Source organism: Engystomops pustulosus, chromosome 10 (assembly GCF_040894005.1).
Source record: "Engystomops pustulosus chromosome 10, aEngPut4.maternal, whole genome shotgun sequence".
NCBI lineage: Eukaryota > Metazoa > Chordata > Amphibia > Anura > Leptodactylidae > Engystomops > Engystomops pustulosus.
This window is the reverse complement of record NC_092420.1, coordinates 85,258,011-85,277,355: the sequence shown is the minus strand read 5'-3', so window position 1 is coordinate 85,277,355 and position 19,345 is coordinate 85,258,011. Positions and strand designations below refer to the sequence as shown.

General features: G+C 42.9%; 1 protein-coding gene across 1 annotated transcript; it reads right to left on the bottom strand.

Moving 5' to 3' along the window:
* Positions 1–529: 529 nt before the first annotated feature.
* LOC140103604 (cytochrome P450 4A4-like) lies at positions 530–16,550 on the bottom strand. Its single transcript, XM_072126747.1, has 12 exons — positions 16,212–16,550; positions 10,545–10,689; positions 9,903–9,947; positions 9,310–9,437; positions 9,066–9,190; positions 8,726–8,877; positions 7,122–7,228; positions 6,497–6,687; positions 5,703–5,836; positions 4,387–4,451; positions 2,617–2,699; positions 530–805 (listed from the first exon to the last, which is right to left on the bottom strand). Exons 1-12 carry the CDS (start codon positions 16,401–16,403, stop codon positions 631–633), a joined length of 1,542 nt encoding a protein of 513 aa, XP_071982848.1. The 5' UTR covers positions 16,404–16,550; the 3' UTR covers positions 530–630.
* Between the last annotated feature and the right edge of the window lie 2,795 nt (positions 16,551–19,345).

Below are 19,345 nucleotides of genomic sequence, written 5' to 3'. Positions count from 1 at the left end.
CTCGCGCAGCAGAGGGAAAAGGCAAGAAGCCCAGGCATATGACAATTGCCTCATCAGTGTAATAAGCCAATGGCTGCTTTGCATTGTGGTTGTGTTTCCTACGGCCATCCAGAAATGTTCCAGCATATGCATATGGCCAGTACACCAGCTACATATGACTAGTTTACCCCTAGGGATTGGTTAGTGCTTCAGTTTCCATCAAAATAAAAAGTTAACTAACTTTCCTTATCACAATGCAGCTGGCATGTGACTAGATTAGAATCTAACATAATTAGCTCTGCATTGCTCCTCAGGGGCGTGGGCATAAGGGGCGGAGAGTTAGCAGACACACCCACTAAGGTCTTTAAAGCTGCACAGTCTCATAAGAAGATGTGTATGGCACATAGTAGATGGTGGAGGAGGGTAATACAGCTTTAGAAGTGGGGCCCATGAGCTACAAAGGTACACAGACCTCTGTAATAATATATGTATGGATTCCTGTCCTTCCCACTAGGAGGCAGTTCACATTATTTTCCAGAATTGATCGATCCATAATTATCTATTTTTATTTTACATGATGCATTTGTCTGGAAAATGTAGCAGCACATGGACATGTACACAGAAATGCACGACAGAATCTCAGAGATCTCATCAGGCTTTTTCTATTTTCTTGATATTCAGGTGAATGCCATTGATAGAACGCAGGACGAGCTGTGGGATCTTCAGGGGCTCCTTGTTGGGGTCTACACTCAGTTCAAATCTCGGTAACATCAAGGCAAGAGCAACTTTCATCTCGTTCATTGCGAAGTTCTGTCCAATGCAGTTCCTGGGGATGGAACAGGAAAGTTTAGGTGTAGGTTATGTTGGTCTTCCGATTAAGAAGGGTTTTGATCGATGGTCATCGCCAATGGCTTTACGTTTGACCCTATCGCGATTGTGGACCAGGCTCCGTCTCAAGGTACCGTTTTATGGTCATGTTCAGGACCCTCATACAAGAAAGTGGATTTGGTGACCCCACTATCAGACTTCTGGCTAACGGCACATCCACATTACACTGGTAGAACAGATCTACAAAACTTCTGGGACCTCCATAGAAATGAATGGCACATGCACATTGCACTGCTAGAGACTAGGGGGTAATTTATCATACGTTGGTGCTCATGTACCCCACCAGCCATAAGGCGCAGCCAAATACATCATGAGGCTCCACGGGAACCCGTGTTAATTGGTACTAGTTCCTACCGGGTGTAGAAATAAGCACAGCCAGCATTTTCACGTATGAAAACTTGCCAGGAATGCCCACTTCCCAGCCGGCCTCACCCGCTTCCATGCCCCCATGGCGTTAAGGGGGCGTATAGTGGAAAATAATCTACGTCTATGTCTAGGCACAGAAGCCCTGATATATTACCCCATAGGACTTAATCCTTTAAAGGAAATCTACCAGTTCTAAAAAGTAACAGATACACACCTCTGCTCTTATTCACTGTGATCCTGGCACTGATCTCCTCTAAGCTTGACACACTGGGATCACCTAGAAAAGAAACTTATAATTAGCAGCACGGAGCCCGGGGACAAGATGTCCAGTGCTCCGGGCTGCTAATTATGCACGCCCCCCCACACCTCCCTCTCCCATGCTGAGAGCATGGGAAAGGGAGGCATCAATTACGCTAGAAGTGTGAATTTCCGCTTCCAGCATGGGGCGTGCATAATTAGCAGCCCGGAGCGCCGGACATCTTGTCCCCCTGCTAATTATAAGTTTCTTTTCTAGGTGATCCCGGAGTGATAAAAGATCAAAGAAGACCAGCGCCGGGATCAACACCAAGAGGATCGCAGGTGAGTATGCGTGTCTGCTTTTTACTTTTTATAATTGGCGGATTTCCTTTAACAACCTGGCCCTTTTTTCATTTTTTGCATTTCCATTTTGCATTCCCCACCTTCAAAACCTTTTTTATGTTTCCATGTAAAGAGCTGTGTGAGGGCTTGTGTTTTGCGTAACAAATTGCACTGCGTAGTGTTTAATATTCTATGACACGTACTGGGAAGTAAGAAAAAAATTCCATCTACTGGGAAATTGGAGAAATAACAAAATTTGCTGTGTTTTCTTGTGGGCTTGGTTTTTAAGGTTTTCACTGTGCGCCCCAAATGACATGTCTACTTTATTCTTTAAGTCGGTACGATCACAGGGATAACAAATTTATACATGTTTTATTATTTTTTAATACATTAATTAAAACCTCCAGTAAAAAAAAAAAGTGTAATATGTAATTTTTAGTGCAATGAGTGAATGTTTTTTTGGTTACCACATTAGGGAATGTACAACCTTTTGTTCACTTTTTATTAATATTTGTAATGTTGTAATATGGTGGAAAAGTGGACTTTTTGGACACCCTAATGTACTTTAACCCTAGGTTGTCTGATCCTACCATATAGTGCCCTACTACAGTATGGCAGCACATGGCGATTTTACACATTATCTATTACAATATAGGCCCAATATACAGCAAACACTCACCTTGTACAGAGGGGTGCTGCCTGTGAGCCCTCTCCATACACCCGCAGCCAACGTGTGATGTCAACAAGGGGTTAAAGAGTAATATAGAAATAAAACTGTGTTAGATCTTAAAAAAAAAGTTTTACCTTGACCCCGCTGAGAACGGAACATACATATGTGAATGTCTCTTTGATGAATTCTCTGGTGAAAATCTCAATGGATCAAAAACCTAAAAATTCATAAAGAGAAGAAATATTTACCTGCTGTGTATACACCATAATACAGAATAATTGGGATCTATCTATCTATCTATCTATCTATCTATCTATCTATCTATCTATCTATCTCATATCTATCTATCTATCTATCTATCTATCTATCTATTATCTATCTATCTATCTATCTATCTATCTATCTATCTCATATCTATCTATCTATCTATCTATCTCATATCTATCTATCTATCTATCTATCTATCTATCTACCTATCTATCTATTATCTATCTATCTATCTATCTATCTATCTATCTATCTATCATCTATCTATCTATCTATCTATCTATCTATCTATCATCTATTTGTCTATCTATCTATCTATCTATCTATCTATCTATCTCATATCTATCTATCTATCTATCTATCTATCTATCTATCTCATATCTATCTATCTATCTATCTATCTATCATCTATCTATCTATCTATCTATCTATCTATCTATCTACCTATCTATCTATTATCTATCTATCTATCTATCTATCTATCTATTATCTATCTATCTATCTATCTATCTATCTATCTATCTATCTATCATCTATTTGTCTATCTATCTATCTATCTATCTATCTCATATCTATCTATCTATCTATCTATCTATCTATCTATCTCATATCTATCTATCTATCTATCTATAAAATTCCAAAAAATGAGCAGCACTTCCAAATGTGTGAAAAAACGTGATTCTTTTTTATTCCATAATGAGTAATAACAGCAACGTTTCGGCTCAAGAGAGCCTTTTTCAAGCCTCTCTTGAGCCGAAACGTTGCTGTTATTACTCATTATGGAATAAAAAAGAATCACGTTTTTTCACACATTTGGAAGTGCTGCTCATTTTTTGGAATTTTATTACTAGAGGATCCGAGGCCCTGATCCCAAGACGCCTGCACCCGCCACAGCCAACTGGATAGTGCCGCTGAATCTTTCTATAAGTATCTATCTATCTATCTATCTATCTATCTATCTATCATCTATCTATCTATCTATCTATCTCATATCTATCTATCTATCTATTTATCTATCTATCTATCTATCTATCTATCTATCTCATATCTATCTATCTATCTATCTATCTATCTATCTATCTATCAATCATCTATCTATCTATCTATCTATCTATCAATCATCTATCTATCTATCTATCTATCTATCTATCTATCAATCATCTATCTATCTATCTATCTATCTCATATCTATCTATCTATCTATCTATCTATCTATCTATCTATCTATCATCTATCTATCTATCTATCTATCTATCTATCTATCTCATATCTATCTATCTATCTATTTATCTATCTATCTATCTATCTATCTCATATCTATCTATCTATCTATCTATCTATCTATCTATCTATCAATCATCTATCTATCTATCTATCTATCTATCTATCAATCATCTATCTATCTATCTATCTATCTATCTATCAATCATCTATCTATCTATCTATCTATCTATCTATCTCATATCTATCTATCTATCTATCTATCTATCTATCTATCTATCTATCTATCTATACTATTCTATTCTATTCTATCTATAGTATTATGACCATGTAATCCTCCAGACCTAATAAGAAGTGGTCTGATCAGTAGTAGATATATCTCAGGCTGGATATTACATTATTTATACATCACTTACATCAGGGTTATCCCAGGACCGGGGGGATCTGTTCAAACAAAACATACTCAGAAGGACAACCGTACCTGCCACATGGAAAGAGAAATAAGATTTTATCTAATATACAGTATTGGTACAAAATCCAAGTCACTTTGATGGTTCACAGGTCATAGTATCCCTGCTTGATTAATATATATATATATACCTCCCAACATTCGGCAAAGAGAAAGAGGGACAGAGAGGGGGAAAATGTGCCATAAACCATACCCATTGCCCCATCTATTGTCCTACTAACCCCAAGCATAGTATTCTATAAAGCTAATGGCTCCCCACATAGTATAATTCACGCTTCTTGTGGCCAACCCCTAAGGACCCATATAATACTTTTCTTCATTCTATTCCCCTTTATATTGCCCTGGCTTTCTGTACTCCTACCCACCCTCATCTCCACATTGTGGCCCTTGTCCTCCTTTACGCCCCATATTGTGGCCCTGTCCTCAATACCCCTCATATTGTGGACACCTGTTCTCCATCCCCCTCATATTGTGGCCCCTGGCCTCCATCTCCCTCATAATGTGGCCCCTGGCCTCCATCCTCTTCATATTGTGGCCCCTGGCCTCCATCCTCTTCATATTGCATCCTCCTGTCCCCCATCCACCTTATATTTTGGCCTTTTGGCCCCCTGGTATCCATCCCTTTTTTATTGTGACCTCCTGTCCTCCATCTCCCTCATATTGTGGCCTCCTGTCCCCCATCCCCCTCATATTGTGGCCTCCTGTCCCCCATCCACCTTACATTGTGGCCCGTGTCCTCCATCCCCCTCATATTGTGGCCTCCTGTCCTCCATCCCCCTTATACTGTGGTCTCCTGTCTTCAATTATCCCTCATATTGTAGCCTCCAGTTTTCCACCCCTTTTATATTGTGGCCTCCTGTCCTCCACCCCCTTATATTGTGATCCCTACCCTCCTACTGTTACTGTATTAACCAAAAAAACCCCTTGGCTATTTGCTTTTCCCTCATTTCCCCACCACAGTCTTGCTCGCTCTTCTTCCTCAGGTCTGAAGCTGACTCGATGGAGGGGCTGGTGCTTGTCCAGGCCAGATCTAGAGGAAGTGCTACCTCCACAAATGTCTGCTAAATACAAGCAGGAAGCTGATCCCCCCTGGAAACAGAATCCCTTCCATCCCGATGCCTCGGCAGATCTGCAGTTCTGGTGTGTCGAGACCAGGAGGAGGTGGGACAAGCAGGACAAGCTCCACCTCTTCCGTTTTAGGGATGATTGGGAGTTATGGGTAAACATTAACTAGTTGCTGATTGTTTTTTTGTTGTCACTAACCTTTGGGAAGGCTCCGCCCATCAAAGAATGTGATTGGCTCCTTAAGTTCTCGAGCCACTCCTGGTACAGGCGGGAAGAGGCGCATGCTCTCCTTAATGCACATGGTGGTGTATGGCAGCTTATTCAGGTCCTCCCTGACAACATACAATAAGAAGAAGAAGAAGAAGATTACATTTTCTTGTAAAACCTGAGATTATGTTTGAATGAAAATAAGGCCTGTAAAAACATTTCCTATTTTGCTAGAATCAGTGACAACTAGTAAAGGATGCAAATAGATGCAGATGTTAAGATGATGACGTTTCCATTCCCAAATTGTAAAAGCGACTCAAAAAACTTGTGCTCCATTCACTTCATACCACAGAGCCTCATGGTAGGTGAATGGAGTGGTAGGTAGCCTCACGGTAGGTAAATGGAGTGGTTGTCAAGCATGTCCACGGGAATATTGTCCACCACTGACCCCAGGATACTGGAAGACCGGAACAGAGTGATGTCGGAACACGGAATCATTGCAGGGTAAATACATTTTGGGGGATGTTGTACAGGTTTACAAGACTTGGTGCACAGCCATGGAGTGGCAACTCTTCCCCCCCTTAGGCCAAGTAGGTGGGAAGGGGTGTAGAATTGGACGGGGCTGGGAGAGGATGTCCCTCCCCCTGGGCATTAACTATAGCCAATGCCCGTTCTTAGTTCCTTAGTGCAATTCAGTGCAAGGCAGGACATTATTATATCATTTACAACACATAATTGTGCTCACAACCTGAAAATCCCCCTCCAGCTATGTAATAAATTCTCACCACTCCACCATCCTCCGATCTCCCAGGACGTCTCTGATCTCCTCCCGACACTTCTCCTGGTGATCGGGGTTTTTAGCTAAACAATACAAGGTCCAGGAGATGCCACTGGCCGTTGTATCATGTCCTTCAAACATAAATGTATCCACCTCAGCCCGGAGGTCTTCATCAGACAGACCCTGCCCATTCTCATCCTGAAATCAACAAGCACAAATGTCTGATAATGGAAACCTTTAAGGGTCGTCATATCTGTAAACCCCGTCCATCATGTACTATTTGTAATATTAGTTTGGGAGGAGCTGTTTGACTTCCACAGGCACCAAGACCCAAGAGCTATTGCAGATGGCCTTATAGCCAACTAACCGCTAGATCCCACACTGTGCTCCTAAGTAATATACATTACATACATACATTACATAAAATGACAACATGTTTGACTTATGTATCGGAGTCTTTTCAGTACCTTGGCACGTAGAAGAATGTCCAGAACATCTATCTTGTACAATTTGTAATATTAGTTTGGGAGATATTGCAAATTACCTTATAGTCAAGTAACCCACACTGTGCCCCTAAGTAATATATACTCATGACAACATGTTTGACTTATATAAAGGAGTCCATTCAGTACCTTGGCACATAGAAGAATATCCAGAAAATCTAAGTGTCTTTTCTGTTTTATCTTCTCCAGCTCTGTCTCTTGTTTTAGCGATTCTTTCCTCAGTTTTATTACTGTATCTGTACGGAACAAGTGTAAGGCAATTGTTATTGAGAGAATGGGGCTCATTTAGTAAGGGTCCGAATTGATTTTTTCTGCCCGGTTTCCCGAATATTTCCGTTTTGCGACAAATTGCCCACACGATCGGATTGTGGCGCATTGGCTCCGGCTTTCACGCGATAGAAATCAGGGGGCATGACTGTCAGAAAACCCAACGGATTCGGAAAAAATGCAGAATTTAAAAAACGATTTGTGTCGCAAAATCTATCACTCACATGCATCGGGGTTGGTGAACTCCGGCGGACTTCAGCGCAGTAGCGACAACTGGTGAATCGCCTTAGTGAATCGCCAGAAGACCCGAATCCTCGTCTGAGAACGCGCCGCTGGATTGCGAATGGACCGGGTAAGTAAATGACCCCCAAAATGACAATGACAAAATGAGTCCCAGGATGTACGGTAAATCTGTGACAGTGCTAACAATGACTATTAGCAACCAAATAGGAGGAGGCGCTAAAATTCTTCCAGTAGCATTGATACTTCTCAGAATTACTTTGATTACATTGATAGCGCCACCATCAGGACAGTACTGGCAGTACTATTAATAATAATAATTATACTGGTCTCTATACAATAATAATGGTTGGTGGCAAAATATAACATTCATAAACAGAGAGCGATTTATAAAATAATTATTTGGGGCAACTATTTGGAATATTATTAATTATGGAGACATGACATATCATTTCAATAATGACTGCATCAAGACTTCATTTTTGCCTGTGTGAATTCAATCGGACTATATAATGAATTACGGGACGCGGGGCTGCTGAGGCTCCACTAGACTGAGTGCAGGAGTTCGCGAAACAGTCCGTTGCCGTCATTTCGTGTCCGTTTTTTCCTCCCTGTTCTATGGCTGATTGTCAATAAAGAAGAATTGTTTCGGTGAGCACACACTACTTGGGCTTATTTACTAAGGGTCCGCGACTTTTGTTGGATTTTGTTGGATTTTGTTGGATTTTCCGACGTTTTCGGGATTTGTGCTGCTGTGACAGGTATTTAACTGGGGATTGTGTGGCACATGATTGGATTTTGGCGCAGCTGCGCTGGCTGTAATGCGAGAGAAATCAGGGCGTACCGTCGGATGATCAGACTGAGCGCGGGATTTAACATTCAAATTGTGTCGCAAGATGAAGCAATTACATGCACCAGGAAGAAAAAGGTGAACTCCGGGGACCTGAGTGGGGAAGCGACACATGCAGGATATCGGGGGCACGATCTTAGTGAATCGCAACAGAGTGCAATCTGGTCGGACAATGCAGTTTCAGGGAACATGCCCGGATGGGTAAATAAATGCTCCCCAGTGTGTCACTGCTCTGGCATCGAGTCGGGCGGCAGAAGTGGTGGAGAGCGCTTCCTCCCGTCCCCGTGCTCGCCCCGGTTAGCACCTGGCAGTCTGGATGTACCCTTACAATTTAAATATTTTGAAAAATGGTGAGTGACTTCTGGATTATCCTGACCTGTGTGTTGATGCGCTGTCTTCAGTGCTCTCCGGAATCGGAACCCATGAGGGCTCAGGTTGAAAATAATATCATTATGATATGGAAAGAAGCGGGTTCTGTAGTTGACCAGGAAGCAGAGCTCGTACACCGCTTTGATGTATTTATTTTCACTGCAAATAGAAGAACACGATCACCCATGGTGGAGTCGATGGCTTCTACGGCCTGTAGGTTCCTTCAACAAAAAAAGTCTTGAACATGGGCTTGGGTCAACCATGACTGGACCATAGTGCCCTCATGTTCTGATTCTATGATGTCCTTGTTCATAGGCAACCAAACTAAATTATTGTTGATAACTAACCTGTCCAGTTGGCAGTTACTCTCGTAGCTGAAGGCACATTTCATGATGGTGTCCAACGTCATGAGGCTGACATGATGGAAGAGCTCCACCGGTTTCTTATCTGGCACCAGTCTCTCCCATTTATCCTAAGGAAATAAATAGCAATAACCTTTACTAACAAGTCATAGCTATGAGAAGATAATCATAGGTAAGATAGATCGATCCCCTACTGAGGAGGTCTCCAAACACGGTGGTGTCTTCTTACCAGCATGACATTAACACAATTGGACATGACTCCAACATACGGCTTCAGGACGTCATAATGGAATCCCGGAGTCAACAGTTTTCGGTGCTGGAACCATTTTGGTCCGGACAACACCAGCAAACCCTTTCCTTGAAGACAGAAATCCAGGAGAGAAGTCAAAGGAAGGGACAAGCCTTACTGGACCCTAGTCACAGGCCTCTCACTCAGCCAAACCAGTTCCCTACACTGTACTGAAGAAACCCAACTGGGTCGAAACAGCTCTGTCTACAGTTGGGAGTCTGTTCCTTCTGGAATATATATACTAGTTTGGCTTAACCCCACATCATGTCATTAGGCTTCTTGAAGGTCATGCTTGATGTCAAGGGAGCTGCCTTTCAAGGTAGCTAGAAGAGGCGTGGTTTTCCTTATCCCATCCTGGAAAACTTTGCATATGTACCTAGAACATGGAGTATCATCTTTTACGGGACTAATGCAACTTTTTACATTTGTATGTATTTTATGACCGTATTTCTATATTGACTAAGAACTTGACATTTATGAAACATGCACAAACTGGTACGAAATGCAATATAAAATCAGGCTACAATACATACCAATCCATGAGGTCAGGAAGTTATAGGCAAAGTTGTCTTTTGGGTCTACAAATAAATGGAATGTGGATTAAGGATTTATGGATTTCATCCAATTAAAAGCCCCCCTGACATTACTGTATATACATCATGTAAAGGAAATCTACCATCAAAATCCATCATGATAAACCAGGGACATTACTCATAGATCCAGGCACCGGGACTGTGGTAATCTTCTTATATTTGTTATCCATGGCCTCCTTCCTTCTAAAATCAACTTTTACAATTATTCTAATAAGCCTGAAAGGTTCTGGGTTGTTACACGGGCTGTTTCACTATGCAGGAGTTCCCCTTACCTCTGTCTGTGGCAATCTTATACAGTGGGAAGGGGAAGTGGTGACGCATGGAGGGGCTCTGGTAACGCCCCCAGCAGCCCTTCTGGCTTATTAGCATAATTTTAAAGATTGATCTTAAAAGAAAGTAGGCCATGGATAACAAATATAAGAAGATTACCACAGGCACGGTGCCTGGATCTTTAAGTTACTGTCCCTGGTTTATCGTGATGGATTTTGATGGTAGATTTCCTTTAAGAACATCCAATCACGAAACAATGAAAAGTGAATGAAATGCAGATATATAAATGTAACATCCAGCATTGTCCCTCACCTTGTCTTGACAAAATGGCTTTCACATAGTCTGGATGATAGATGAGGAGAGAGGCAAAGAAATTGCCCAGCCATAACGGGAAGCCACAGTCATATTGCTTTGCATAATTGTTGACTCTTTCCATGTCATTTCCATCTTGTTTGAACTGTGAAGACGAATGATAATAATTATAATTCTTTATCGCACACAGATTACACAGCGCTGCACAAAGCTTGTCAAATCAGTCCCTGTTCCCAATGGGGCTCACAATCTAATCACCCTACCAGGATGTTTTGGAGTGTGGGAGGAAACCAGAGGACCCAGAGGAAACCCATGCAAACACAGAGAGAAAATACAAACTCTTTGCAAGTGTTGACCTGGGTGAGACTTGAGCCCAGGACCCCTGCGCTGCAAGGTTGTAGTGCTAACCACTAAGCCACCGTGCTGCCTTATTGCAGCTAACAATAATGATTGCTCTAATGATTGTAACTAAGATCTCTGTCAACAATAAGCAGAGAACAAGGCTCAAATGGAACAAATGATCCAGCGCAGTTCTCTGGTGGAAAGCCCCATTGCTGGATACTTTGGGAGTATAAGAGTCACTTAGCATCTCATTTGTCATTATTCTTACCAAGAAATCCATTTATCCAAATCCTGAGACACTTACTCACAGATCCAGGCACCGTGAGTGTGGTAATCTTCTTATATTTGTTATCCATGGCCTCCTTACTTCTAAAATCAACTTTTTAAAATTATGAGCCTTAGGGGCTACCACAGCCCCTCTTTGATGTGATATGCACAAGGACCTGAGTCGGGTGGTGGACCGGCGCCGTTATCACTCAAAGGAATGGCAGGATGTATCCGAAGATGCTTTTATTAAAGACACAGCTACGCGTTTCGGCTCCGTACCGGAGCCTTCGTCAGGCTTAATATCTTATACCTCTTTGATGTGATTTAACGTGCTGCTAGACTAAATAGGGAGGAGGGTGAGACATTGTTGCAGTCTGTTAAGCCCGATCACAGAAGGGCTAGAGTAGCCCTTCAGATCCATTAGCATAATTCTCTGAATTATCTGCTGAAGATTCAAAGGCTGTTAGACTGTGCAGGAATACTTCCCCCCTCCCACTGTGTACTCTGGTTATGCCCCCAGAGCCCTTCCAGCTAGAATAATTTTTAAAGTTGATTTTAGAAGGAAGGAGCCCATGGATAACAAATATAAGAAGGTTACAACAGTCCCGGTGCCTGGATCTATGAGTTATGTCCCTGGTTTATCATGATGGATTTTCATGGTAGATTTCCTTTAAATTCGGTCCAAGCAGGGTCTTCTTTTGTTGTTGTGACTGTTATTGTGTCAGAGCCAGGACTCTCTTGCACACTGATGCACATGGCTGACCGTGTTTTAATGACCACAGGGGAATCCCTAACAATCCAAATTTTCCCCACTGTAATGGTACTACACTCACTGGCCACTTTATTAGGTACACCATGCTAGTAACGGGTTGGACCCCTTTTTGCCTTCAGAACTGCCTCAATTCTTCGTGGCATAGATTCAACAAGGTGCTGGAAGCTCCTCAGAGATTTTGGTCCATATTGACATGATGGCATCACACAGTTGCCGCAGATTTGTCGGCTGCACATCCATGATGCGAATCTCCCGTTCCACCACATCCCAAAGATGCTCTATTGGATTGAGATCTGGTGACTGTGGAGGCCATTTGTGTCCAGTGACCTCATTGTCATGTTCAAGAAACCAGTGTGAGATGATTCCAGCTTTATGACATGGCGCATTATCCTGCTGAAAGTAGCCATCAGATGTTACAGGGTACATTGTGCTCATAAAGGGATGGACATGGTCAGCAACAATACTCAGGTAGGCTGTGGCGTTGCAATGATGCTCAATTGGCACCAAGGGGCCCAAAGAGTGCCAAGAAACTATTCCCCACACCATGACACCACCACCACCAGCCTGAACCGTTGATACAAGGCAGGATGGATCCATGCTTTCATGTTGTTGACGCCAAATTCTGACCCTACCATCCGAATATCGCAGCAGAAATCGAGACTCATCAGACCAGGCAACGTTTTTCCAATCTTCTACTGTCCAATTTCGATGAGCTTGTGCAAATTGTAGCCTCAGTTTCCTGTTCTTAGCTGAAAGGAGTGGCACCCGGTGTGGTCTTCTGCTGCTGTAGCCCATCTGCCTCAAAGTTCGACGTACTGTGCGTTCAGAGATGCTCTTCTGCCTACCTTGGTTGTAACGGGTGGCGATTTGAGTCACTGTTGCCTTTCTATCAGCTTGAACCAGTCTGCCCATTCTCCTCTGACCTCTGGCATCAACAAGGCATTCCGCCCACAGAACTGCCGCTCACTGGATGTTTTTTCTTTTTAGGACCATTCTCTGTAAACCCTAGAGATGGTTGTGCGTGAAAATCCCAGTAGATCAGCAGTTTCTGAAATACTCAGACCAGCCCTTCTGGCACCAACAACCATGCCACGTTCAAAGGCCACAAATCACCTTTCTTCCCCATACTGATGCACGGTTTGAACTGCAGGAGATTGTCTTGACCATGTCTACATGCCTAAATGCACTGAGTTGCCGCCATGTGATTGGCTGATTAGAAATTAAGTGTTAACGAGCAGTTGGACAGATGTACCTAATAAAGTGGCCGGTGAGTGTATATGTAGTAGCGGATTATAACTATGGAGGTTTGGGTGGTAGCCCGGCTCCAAGCCTTCTAGTCCACCCAAACCACCGACCAAATTTTATACTGAGAAGGACCTTCACCCATGAAATACATCTGTTCCTGCTCCCAATACACATGTACACAAGAGCCATTTCAGGACCTTTGAAGGTCCTCCAAAGGACTGAAACCACAGATTGAAAGTATCCAGAAGGGACGCATCCTCCAATCCCCAGAAGCTGATTATAGTACCAGATGTAGGACGTGATACCAGACTTGTAGGGGATATAATATTTTGTACTGTACAGCCCAAGGCCCTTGGCAGTCTTACCTTCCCCTGTACATATGGAATGAGGACCTCCTCAGTGGTCATTAGAACACCTTAGGTTATAAATTCCTGATTAAGATAAAAGACTCTTCTCTTTGTTTTGCCTCATTCCTTTTACATATATTCACCCTACATCACATCGATGTAATATTGGGATGCGATATTGTGTTATATTTCAGAGTGGCTCAGTGGGTACGGGCCCATTGTTACCAGAAATCCACCTTCTTACTCTCTTATATAGAGACTGAGATACTAGGGCTCATTTACTAAGGGTCAGCGGGGCAGCGTTTCCGCCAGGTTTCCCGAATATTTCCATTGTGCGCCGAATTTCCCCCGGATTTTGGAGCACGCGATCTGATTGTGGCTTGCATGCAACAGAAATCGGGGGGCCTGGCCGTCGGACAACCTGACTGATTTTGACAAACCGCGGAATTTAAAAACGGAATTGTGTCGCAACACGCACTCACATACACCAGGAAGAAGAAGGTGAACTCCGGCAGACGTCGGCGCAGAAGCGACACATGCAGGAACACAGGCGCACGACCTTAGTGAATCGCGGCAGACCCGAATCCACGTCAGACAACGAACCGCGGGATCGCGGCAGGACCGGGTAAGTAAATCTGTCCCACTGACTCTTATGGCTCATTGGCACTGGTGAATTGTTAAGGTGACATAAGGAGGAATAAGTCCCAGTATAACATGGGGCCCCTATATTGTTCTTGCACAGGGGCCCTGTATGTAGTATCTGTATGTGGCCCTGTATAAAGAGATAACATGTTCACTTCATAGCAGAGATATTATCTGCAGGATGAGACCTCTGGACCCACGACCTGAGATAAAAGTGAAGATTTTAAAGTTAATAAGTAAAACTGGCACAAAGGGCAGAGATCCCTGGAGTTTGGTCACTTCTCTTGTACATAATAAACAGCAGGTCTATGGCATGGAAGGTAAAGGTAACCCGTTATGTGACCTGTCTATCCCGTCAGCCAGAAAGCAGGTCACTGTGCTCTCCTATAAGATATATATATATACACAGCTGACAACACATTGTAGCAAACACTGCACCTGTGTGCCAGCTGAACAGGATTAAAAATGGTTTTCTATAACTTAAAGGAAATCTACCATGAAAATCCATCATTATAAACCAGGGACATTACTCATAGATCCGGGCACCGGGACTGACGTAATCTTCTTATATGTGTTATCCATGTCCTTCCTTCCAATATCAACTTTTCAAATTATGCTAATGAGTCAGAAGGGCTCTGGGAGGTGTTACTAGAGCACTTCTGTGCTGTAGCTTCACAGGCTGTTACACTGTGACATCATCCAAGGGTGCCGTTCAGTTGCCATGACAGCTGTGAGCCTTTTAAAGACTCCCATAGCTGTCGTACAGCATCCTGTATTGCAGTTTGTCAGAGACAGAGACAGACAGTAATACAGGTGCAGTATATACACAATATATTGCAATACAATAGCATTGCAGTATACTGTATAAATGATCAGACCCCCTAAGGTTTACGTACCCTAGGGGGCCGAAGTAATGGTAAAAAAATATTATAAAAAAGGTTTTTTGATTACATTAAAAAAAAAAAAACATTAAAATTACCCACTTTCCCTAGAACACATATAAAAATAAACAAGTAAAATCATAAATATGTCCGATCTATGAAAATATAAAAATAAATTATTCCTGGCAGTGAATCCCGTAAGGCAAAATAGCGCCTAAATGTCAGAATTTCCACAGCAAAAATTTGAATAAAACGTCATCAAAAGCTCAGACAGCTTCCAAGTACATGGAACTAAATATTAAATACAGAATATACACTTTGTCTTACAGATAGAAAGCCCTTGTGCAGCTTTGTAAATGGAAAAAAAAATGGACGGAGTGAAATGAAAAACGGAAACGCAAGAAAATGAAAAATCTTGAAAGGGTTAATGTACCGAGTGAATGTTTTCATTCAGTGATAACAATCAGAGATCTTGAAAAATTAAAATGTGATCTAGCAGAAAGTTTCAAAAGATTTCTTGTAGAATTTTTTTGTAATAATAATAATTCTTTGTTTATATAGCGCACACAGATGCTGTAGTGCTGCACAGAGTTTGCCAAATCAGTCCCTCTCCCCAATGGGGCTCACAATCTAATCAATCCATGAGTATGTTTTGGAGTGTGGGAGGAAACTGGAGGAAACACACACACAGAACATACAAACTCTTTGCAGATGTTGACCTGGATGGGAGTTGAACTCAGGACCCCAGCGCTGCAAGGCTGTAGCGCAAACCACTGAGCCACCACGTAACTTTCAGTCATGCAGAAAGCTGTGCACTCGACCCAAACTAGCCAATGCAAACTGCTTTTTATACAATTTAATTGCAACACATGTGAGTAAACCTATAAAACTCTGTTTTTTAACCACTTTCTCCCCAATACAGTGTGGGACTAAATTCAGTCTTCGCATGGAGGTGACGTTGTCACTCGCTGGCACACTGCTAAACTAAAAACACTATTACCGCAACATTGTTACTTTATAGATGTAGCAGAGCTGAATCACTTATGTAGCGCAAATTATGAAGCGCGACCGATGCATGTTATCTGTAGTTTTGCATAGGACTGCAGATAAGCACTGAGGTGCGGTGTGACATAGTCAGCTCTGCTACATCCCAAGCTTAGATGTCACTCACCTCGTGGACATTACCGTACAACCAGTGACGCTTAGGACCCGGGAAAGCGCTGAACGTTCTCTCTAACCTCTTCTGTCTCAGGTAGAGAGCGGAGACTTTGTAGAGCAGGTAGAGGACGAGCAGGACGGCTTCCCAGTACAAGACATCGGCCAGGCTCAGGGAGAAGAGTCCGGGCAGGAGGGAAGGAGCCATATCTGTGCTATACGTCCAGGGACATGGTGTATATTATAGACGGGAGGAGCACAGAGGAGGAGGAAGGCTCACAGTCATATAACCGCTCAGTGTAATGGTTAATGAACCGGATCACACGTAAGAAGAAGGCAGAGACATTCTTATCTGTATCACGGCGTCCTGCCCTTGTCATTATACAGCCTGATACCTAATACCGTATAAATGCTGAGACGCAACCAGATCCCAGCACTCGTTATATAATATATTCAGTGTCTGCCGGGGCTTGTCCTGTCTTGTGTGAATAAATTATACTCATTGTATAATTGTTGTGCGAATTTACTATAAACCGTGCGGCAAGTCATGATAAAGTGCGGCAAACACTTTAAGGAAATCTAACATTATATATAGCAGGATAAACCAGGGATTCTAAGGGCTCATTCAGAAGAGAATATTTGAGATCCGTAGGCTATCCGTTTTTTTTTGCAGATGGCATATGGGCACATTGGGACTCATTTACTAAGGGTCCGCGGAGCGCATTTTAGTCGGATTTCCCCGACGTGGTTCGTTGGGCGCCGGCTTGCACGCAACAGAAATCGGGGGGCGGCCCATCGGACAACCTGACGGATTTGGACAACGCGCAAGATTTAACTTACTTACAAGCATCGGGAAGAAGAAGGTGAACTCCGGCGGACCTCGGCGGGGAAGCGACGGATGCAGGAACTCGGGCGCACGATCTTCATGGATCGCACCGGACTTCATCTTCGTCGGACTATCTGAATCGGAGATCGCGACAGGACCAGGTAAGCACATTTGCCCCATTGACTCCTATGGGTCCATTCACACGTCTATTCTTTTTAACGGATATGCAGACAGTGAGAAAAAAGATTGCAGCGTGCACTTTATTTTTCTCACCACGGACCTCTATAGAAGTCAATGGATCCCCCCCAAAAAAAGACGCCAAACGGATATGCGACCCGTTTTTTCTCAAATGTTGCTAAGCAACCAAATGGGCAGGACAAAATGTAGATTAGAAACCCATCCATTTTTTTGTGGATGTGAAAAAAAACATGACATACGGACATACAATAAAGACTGAACTTTTTGCAGATGTGCCGAGGACATGTCTGTCTAAATGAGCCCTTATTCATAGATCCAGGCACTATGAATGCGGTGATCTTTTAATATTTGTTATCCATGGCCTTTTTCCTTCCAAAATCAACTTTTAAAATGATGCTAATGAGACTGAAAGGCTACTGCCGTGGTGTTGCAGATTCAAAAGCTGTTACACTGTATAGGAGGATTTCCCCCCTTCCACTGTGTGCTAAAATTTCCTGAGATTACATCATGCAGAGGGAGGGGGAAGTGCTGAGCGGGAGCAGAGGGGCAGGGGACAGTGTAACAGCTTGGGAATCTGTACCACATTGGGTCTCTAGGAACCGCCCAAGTAGCCTTTCAGGCTCATTAGCAGAATTTTCAAAATTAATTTTAGAAGGAAGGAGGCCATGGATAACAAAGATAAGAAGATTACTACAGTCACAGCACCTGGATCGGTGAGTAAGTGTCCCTGGTTTATCGTGATATATTTTGATGGTAGATTTACTTAGCAAATTTCTGCACAGAGAAAGATGAATATGTACAATAACTACAATATACTGTTTGGCTTTTGCAGTCAGTGGGACGCATGAATTAAGACTGGCATGTATTTCGGTCTTCATGGCCCTGCAGATCTGGTGCAGCTTGTGCCTATTTATAAAGAGGTGCATGTCTTCTTATGAGTTATATGCGGGTCCGGAGGCAGCTGCACCATAGGCTTCAACAGTTTTGAGGGGGTTGAAAATGCAGATGGGGAGGAGAGGAGATGCTTTCCAGTGAATGCTAACATCAGTGACTAAAATAAAATACAATTTTAGCTGCCTGTAATCACCACTAGGGGGAGCTTAGGAGCTTACTGCATACTGTTTGCACATTAAATGAAATCTACTGGAATTATCTTCAGAGATCTGTGTAAACATACCTTTGTGTATGTAGTTAGTATCAGCAGGACTGTGAAAATTGCATTTATATTCCAGGATTGTAACTAAACTTGGAGCACTGGTGGAGTGTCCGGCTGTTAGTGTATTGGGGAAGCTGTTGACTTGGGCCAGAGTGGTTGGCTTGATGGCGGCTGGGCTGCAGGTGTCACAGTAGTCTTGTCCTAATGTAGGCTTCATCCACACCTTTCAGGGCCAGCAGGGTAAAACAAGAAGAGGGGGAGGCCACATGACAGTGAAGATTCCCCCTCGGGCACTCCCAATGCAGATTACAGATCCATGAAAGATGGTAAGAGGGAGGCCTGTGATGATAGCGGCAGGTTAGGGATGCAGACAGAAAATGTAAGCTCGCAGATTATTAGTAGAACCCCAACAAAAGCAGATATCAGGCGGCTAACAAACTCCTTCCTCTGAGGTCAGGGCTTTTAGATGGTTGGCTGTGGCAGGAGAAAGTCCCCTTATAGCAGGAACAATAGCAGTACCTCAGTCAGGAGTCTATCTTTATAGTTTTGCTCTGCCTAGACAGTTCTGGGTTGCCAACCAATGACAGCCTGCAAAGCCTCAGGAAAGATACAAAAGTTTCAAACATAATGTTAATACAATTATTAACCCTTTCAGGTTACATACAGACACACATAAAAATGATGCACTTTGTAGAGACCTATTTTTCGTGTGGGTATTGTAACATTTGGCCTAACCAGGGAGTTTGAACCTAAAAGTAAGTGGTAACCTTGGCTGCAGATCGGTCCCACTGGGTCCATTAGGCAAGAACTCCATGATTAGATTATATAATGGCCCAACCCCAGGACATTTCATACTCACACTGCTGTGTAATTTGACCTCTTCATTAAAACTGATCCCCAACCCCAGCCTCCATTCTACTGTAATATCTAACCAGAAGCATGCTACAGCTGTTACTAGGAGGGGAGGGGC

Coding starts and splice junctions, on each gene's coding strand:
- LOC140103604 (XM_072126747.1), bottom strand. CDS start 16,403: ATGGCTCCTTCCCTCCTGCCCGGACTCTTCTCCCTGAGCCTGGCCGAT. Junction 8,878..9,065: donor AGTAACTGCCAACTGGACAG/GTTAGTTATCAA, acceptor TTCTATTTGCAG/TGAAAATAAATACATCAAAG. Junction 806..2,616: donor CCGTTCTCAGCGGGGTCAAG/GTAAAACTTTTT, acceptor TTCCATCCCCAG/GAACTGCATTGGACAGAACT.